This window comes from Borostomias antarcticus, assembly GCF_949987555.1.
Source record: "Borostomias antarcticus genome assembly, chromosome: 8".
Taxonomy (NCBI): Eukaryota; Metazoa; Chordata; class Actinopteri; order Stomiiformes; family Stomiidae; genus Borostomias; species Borostomias antarcticus.
Genome location: NC_140241.1, coordinates 19,361,127 through 19,368,562, shown reverse-complemented (window position 1 = coordinate 19,368,562; position 7,436 = coordinate 19,361,127). Strand labels below are relative to the sequence as shown.

The following is a 7,436-nucleotide window of genomic DNA, read 5'->3' as shown; positions in this document are numbered from 1 at the left end:
CCTAGCGTGTGTGTGTGTGGAAGCCCAGTGTGTGTGTGTGTGGAAGCCCAGCGTGTGTGTGTGTGTGGAAGCCCAGTGTGTGTGTGTGTGTGTGTGGAAGCCCAGCGTGTGTGTGTCTGTGTGGAAGCCCAGCGTGTGTCTGTGTGGAAGCCCAGTGTGTGTCTGTGTGGAAGCCCAGCGTGTGTCTGTGTGGAAGCCCAGTGTGTGTGTGTGTGGAAGCCCAGCGTGTGTGTGTGTGAAAGCCCAGTGTGTGTGTGTGTGTGTGTGGAAGCCCAGCGTGTGTGTGTGTGTGGAAGCCCAGCGTGTGTGTGTGTGTGGAAGCCTAGCGTGTGTGTGTGTGGAAGCCCAGTGTGTATGTGTGTGGAAGCCCAGCGTGTGTGTGTGTGGAAGCCTAGCGTGTGTGTGTGTGGAAGCCCAGCGTGTGTGTGTGTGTGGAAGCCTAGCGTGTGTGTGTGTGGAAGCCCAGTGTGTGTGTGTGTTGAAGCCCAGCGTGTGTGTGTGTGGAAGCCTAGCGTGTGTGTGTCGGTGTTCAGCGTCCAGAGCCTCACACACTGACCAGGTAGTCGTCAGCCTTGATGCCGAACAGCTCTCTGAAGTAGCGGAAGGCCAGCGGAGCGTAGGTCTTCAGGTAGAAGTCTGGGAAGTGGTGAGCAGGGGTCAGACTGCTCCCCTCGCTGAGGAGACGAGAGAACAACACACTCATACCACTGCACTACCAGCACTCTGTCCACACACACACACACACACACACACACACACACACACACACACACACACACACACACTCTCTCACACTCGCTGAGGACGGAGAGAGAACAACACACTCATACCACTGCACTACCAGCACTCTGTCCACACACACACACACACACACACACACACACACACACACACTCACACACACACACACACACACACACACACACACACACACACACACACACACACACACTCAGACGCTCCTCCATCCCTGCAGGGCTCCGTTGGGCTGTATAACACCAGAGAGCATGGAGGTCTCTGAGACCCCCGACGGCCTAATGAACTCTACAGGACTAATGAACTCTACAGGACTAATGAACTCTACAGGACTAATGAACTCTATAGGACTAATGAACTCTACAGGACTAATGAACTCTACAGGACTAATGAACTCTACAGGACTGATGAACTCTACAGGACTAATGAACTCTACAGGACTAATGAACTCTATAGGACTAATGAACTCTACAGGACTAATGAACTCTACAGGACTGATGAACTCTACAGGACTGATGAACTCTACAGGACTAATGAACTCTACAGGACTAATGGACTCTATAGGACTAATGAACTCTACAGGACTAATGAACTCTACAGGACTAATGAACTCTACAGGACTGATGAACTCTACAGGACTAATGAACTCGACAGGACTAATGAACTCTACAGGACTGATGAACTCTACAGGACTAATGAACTCTTATGGACTGGGTAGCACTACTGTACTGTGATGGACTTCCTTTATTAACTGTTTTTAATATACTGTGTGAGTAGCAGTATTCTGTTAGTTATTTGTTTATTGTGTCCACCCTATTTATTATGTATTCTTATTCTTATTCTGCATATTGTATTAACCTTACTCTCTTAATCTGCTGTGAAACAGAAATTTCCCCACAGGGATAAATAAAGAGCTATCTCTCTCATTCAATACAGAGAAACCCTGATTAGCATAGGTGTATAAAGCATTGTGTTGGCTGGCCCCCCAGGTGAATAAGCAGTAATAGACATCTCTTTTGTGAGCGTCCTGTTGCGTGGTGCGCTGGTGAGCACCTGGGCAGGTAGGCCGTCTCCACCATGTAGAAGTCCTGCATGAGCACGTCTCTGTCGGGCTTGGAGGTCAGGTTGCCCACGGCGTAGCCGATGCCCAGCTGGATGGCCCCTTTCAGGGCACTGGCTGTGAGCTGGGACACAGAAAAACAACCTGAAGATACCACAACTCTGGGCCAATCATGATTAACAGATGTATCTTTGTTAAATAAGTGTGAACGCGTTGCAGTAGTAGTGACGTCGTCCATAGCCTGTCACCATAACAATAATCATGTCCCATCTTAACCCTACACCCCCTCCTAACCGCTACGCTCTGCTACCTCGGGGAAACTGGCTGACCCGTCACTCCGAGGCCCCTGCGGTCGATCGGTCACGGCTCTTCTCTGTCCTGGCCCCACAGTGGTGGAACGAACTGCCCACTGATGTCAGGACAGCAGAGTCACTGCCCATCTTTCACCACAGGCTCAAAACTCATCTCTTCAAGAAGTACTACCACAATCCTCCCTCTTAAGCACCTATTGTATTTTAGATTGCTATTCTTGCACTTAGATAGATAGATTATAGCTAGATTATGCTCTTAGTCACTTGTTTTAGAAAGAAGATGTACTTGTGAGTTCTGGCAAGTAGAAGTACATTGGCTTTTCCTACATTAAATGCAATTATTGTTAGTCGCTTTGGATAAAAGCGTGTGCTAAATGACTGTAATGTAATGTTATATAATCTCAACAGTAGACTGGGCCTCAGTTTGGATGTAACTGTTTAATATTTTACATCACATCCTATCTCTGACTCATGATTTTCACACTGAGGTATTTCCTCCCAGACGCCTCCATCACAGCAGCTGAGGAGCGTCATGTCCAGCATGTCAGTAGATACCAGAACCACTAGAACCACCAGGACCACCAGGACCACCAGGACCACCAGAACCACCAGAACCACCAGGACCACCAGAACCACCAGAACCACCAGGACCACCAGAACCACCAGGACCACCAGAACCACCTGCTCCCTGGCTCTGAGGCGTTTCCTCTCTGAACTGAGGGGAAATGCAGTTAAATCTCCTGTAAGCCCGTCAGCATGGTCGATGTGGGTAAACACTGGGAATGATCCACCTAATCATGTTCTCTACCTCTCTAGCCCCGCCTCCTCCCGCCACCAACACACACACACACACACACACACACACACACACACACACACTGAGCAGCGTTATGTAACGCTATGAACTCCCCCTCAGCAGGAGAGAAAAGCCTGGCACAACAGTCAGAGGAATTGTTGTAATTCTTCCTGGAGCTTAATTCACCAGAACAAGGACCAGTATTTACTGCAAATGTGCTGCATTATGTTCCACATATCTGGAACAAACTTCCAGAAAACTGCAGGTCTGCTGCAACTCTCCGTTTTAAATCAAGACTGAAGACTTTTTTTTGCTGCTGCTTTTTAGTAAATCAAATAATTATTAATGTATACACTGCACTGTAACTTTTATTCCTGTATTTTATTTTTCCTGCATTTTGTTTTAAATTTCTTTTTTTAAACTTTTCATTTCATATGATCTTTTATGTGTTTCTTGGACTTTGTCTTGATGCTTTTAATGTCTCATGTAAAGCACTTTGAATTGCCTTGTTGCTGAAATGTGCTACAAATAAACTTGCCTTGCCTTGCAAAGTGTGTATCTGAATGGGTGGATTTTACCTGCAGTATTAATCAACTAAACTTGTCTCCTTACCTTTTTGTGGTCTTTAATTTTGCTGGTGGTTTTGGGTCCTCCGCCTTGGTTCTCTGAGTCTGTGGTCGACATCTTTGGGATGGAGAGAATACAGACTGGTTAAAGGGATGAGAGAATATAGACTGGTTAAAGGGATGAGAGAATACAGACTGGTTAAAGGGATGAGAGAATACAGACTGGTTAAAGAGATGGATGGAGAGAATACAGACTGGTTAAAGGGATGGATGGAGAGAATACAGACTGGTTAAAGGGATGGATAGAGAGAATACAGACTGGTTAAAGAGATGAGAGAATACAGACTGGTTAAAGGGATGAGAGAATACAGACTGGTTAAAGGGATGAGAGAATACATACTGGTTAAAGGGATGGATGGAGAGAATACAGACTGGTTAAAGGGATGAGAGAATACAGACTGGTTAAAGGGATGGATGGAGAGAATACAGACTGGTTAAAGGGATGAGAGAATACAGACTGGTTAAATGGATGAGAGAATATAGACTGGTTAAAGGGATGAGAGAATACAGACTGGTTAAAGGGATGAGAGAATACAGACTGGTTAAAGGGATGAGAGAATATAGATGTGTTAAAGGGATTTTCATGCACAGATCTGCTTCCTCTTTCTGGACCTTCTGTGCATTGTTAGGTATTCTGGTTGAATGAACAGGAAACAGGTAAGTTCCCAACATGAATACCTCACACCCCCACTGAGCACAGTTTCCCCAGAGGGCAGAGTCACATGTAATTAAACTCTCAGAATACTGGTCCGGTAGGCACACAGTGTTATTGGAAGTCCCCAGTCCGCATATCAAGCTCTGAAGAGCTCTACTGTCCATCAATCTGCTTCCAATCACAGAGAACCCATCACACCACTACACCACTACAACAAACACACCACACACCAGACACACCACACCACTACACCACTACAACAAACACACCAGACCAGACACACCACACCACTACACCACTACAACAAACACACCACACACCAGACACACCACACCACTACACCACCGCAACAAACACACCACACACCAGACACACCACACCACTACACCACCGCAACAAACACACCACGCACCAGACACACCACACCACTACACCACCACAACAAACACACCACACACCAGACACACCACACCACTACACCACCGCAACAAACACACCACGTACCAGACACACCACACCACTACACGACCACAACAAACACACCACACACCAGACACACCAGACACACCACACCACTACACCACTACAACAAACACACCAGACCAGACACACCACACCACTACACCACTACAACAAACACACCACACACCAGACACACCACACCACTACACCACCGCAACAAACACACCACACACCAGACACACCACACCACTACACCACTACACCACTACAACAAACACACCAGACCAGACACACCACACCACTACACCACTACAACAAACACACCACACACCAGACACACCACACCACTACACCACCGCAACAAACACACCACGTACCAGACACACCACACCACTACACCACCACAACAAACACACCACACACCAGACACACCACACCACTACACCACCGCAACAAACACACCACGCACCAGACACACCACACCACTACACCACCGCAACAAACACACCACGCACCAGACACACCACACCACTACACCACCGCAACAAACACACCAGACACATAGAGAACACACCACACCACTACACCACCACAACACACACACAAGACACACAGAGAACACATCACACCACTACAACAAACACACCAGACACCAGACACACCACACCACTACAGCAAACACACCACACACCAGACACACCACACCACTACACCACCGCAACAAACACACCAGACACATAGAGTAACACACACTACAGCTAAAATATGCCCAAACGCTTTTCACTGATGAAAAAAAGAGATTCTTGGCTTTTTCCAAGGCTAAAAATCCTCCATCCTCAGCCCCCAAACCAGTCCCCCATCCCCTATAGGCCTGCAGTAGAGGCCTCCCCTACGTCTGAGTCTGGTCTGAGTCCAGTGTACGCACCTCTCCGGTCGGGGCTGGGCTGTGTTGTGAGAAACTGAGGGGACTGAGGGCGACTTTAACTCCCCGTGCTGCTCGCTGGACCCCTGGCCCCGTCCTGGCCACAACCCCTGATCCCAATAAGGAGGGATTGAGAAACCTGTACATGCTAAGGCTCCCTGTGGAACATTCCGGTACCCAAACAGTCAGGTTCAAAGAGTCTCAAAGCTTTTTCACTCACCTCTGGCCACAAAAACAACTAATAAAGAAGCTTGTCCTGTCGGTGCTGTGGGACGCCAGCAGCAATACTAGAATGAACTGCTGACATAATTTCAAAGCATGAAGGGAAATTATGTCATCATCAACCCAACTGTGATGAGGTTGGGTGGAGGTTTTTGAGTGTGAGGATGCAGGGTGAGGTGAGGTAACCAGCGTGTTTTATAAGGGGGATTATCATGAGGATTATCATGGCTCAGGTTCCCTCATCATACTTATTTGACCCTGTAGGCCCACTGTAATCAAACAGGCCTGTCATACTGTATGACTTGGACAACTGCTGCATCAAACAATCACAAATGTATTGGTTTGGTTTGCAATCTGTTCCAACATGTGTAAATCCGGTGGAGGACATCATCGGTGGCCGGGGGTAGGTATGATGGTTAGGGTGTGACTGTGGACGCGTTCACACCTCAAGGGCCAGAAATTGTAAACAAAAGCCATGTGGTTGGAAATGCCATTCGATTATTGGTCATACAATTTGTGGGTAAAAAGGCAACCAATTTGTGCAATTTCTACCTGGATATCATAGCCTACGGTATGGTAGCCCACAGCATGGAGCACTGTCAGTGTGAGGGTTTGGTTTTGGGACCCAGGCGCAACAGGAAAGGAGGAGGCAAGGAACGGTAAAGCCCGGAGGGGCGATTTAATAAGATCAAAAAAGGGGGATGTGGTAGTCGTACAGCCGATGGTCAGGCAGGAGCGTGGTAGTCGTACAGGCGATGGTCAGGCAGGAGCGGGGTTGTCGTACAGGCGATGGTCAGGCAGGAGCGGGGTTGTCGTACAGGCGATGGTCAGGCAGGAGCGGGGTTGTCGTACATGCGATGTTCAGGCAGGAGCGGGGTTGTCGTACAGGCGATGGTCAGGCAGGAGCGTTGTCGTACAGGCGATGTTCAGGCAGGAGCGGGGTTGTCGTACAGGCGATGGTCAGGCAGGAGCGGGGTCGTACAGGCGGTGGTCAGGCAGGAGCGGGGTAATCGTACAGACGTGGGTCAGGCAGGAACTGGAGAGATGAGGAGGGGAGGCAGGGTGAGTGAGAGTAATCACGGGGAACGGGAAAAAACACTACAAAATACGGGTAAGGAGATTGTAGGCTAGGCTATACTTTACCACAAGAGTATTATGGTAAGATCTGGCGATGAGTGGAGTGTAGACCAGGTTCTTGTAGAGGTTGAAGGTGATTGCAGAACGAGGGACAGGTGTGGTGATGATAATTGGGAACCGGTGAGTAGAGCCGCGCCAGCGTCATCGTCGGAGACGAGCGCGCCGTTCTTGTCTTTGCGCACGGGCCGATGTGCTGGGCATGTCGGGATCCGATTCTTCGTCACCGGAGAGGGAGGAGACTGCCGAGTCCGCGGAGCTGGCCGGAGACGGGGAATGCCCGGCAGTGGGGGGAAACTCCGGAGAGCCAGAGCGTTGTATGCCCGGGCTGATGCGACGTGCGGTAGAGCGCGTAGGACGCCCCGAGCGCGCAGCGGGCCCAGAGGGGAGAGAGGGAGACGGTTGTGGAGGCGAGGGCATGCGAGCCGTAACAGGACCCCCCCCCCCGAGGGGAGCCACCTGGCGACCGACCGGGGGCGTCAGGATGGGCCC

General features: G+C 49.4%; 1 protein-coding gene across 1 annotated transcript in view; it reads right to left on the bottom strand.

The window, feature by feature from the left end:
* pip5k1ba (phosphatidylinositol-4-phosphate 5-kinase, type I, beta a) overlaps positions 1-3,607 on the bottom strand; it is a gene marked incomplete at both ends in the record, with an annotated part of 9,509 nt that extends 5,902 nt beyond the window's left edge. The window contains 3 exons of the mRNA XM_084441959.1: positions 557-674; positions 1,810-1,940; positions 3,536-3,607. Coding sequence (XP_084298085.1) covers positions 557-674; positions 1,810-1,940; positions 3,536-3,607 — 321 coding nt within the window. The remainder of the gene's footprint in view (positions 1-556; positions 675-1,809; positions 1,941-3,535) is intronic.
* Between the last annotated feature and the right edge of the window lie 3,829 nt (positions 3,608-7,436).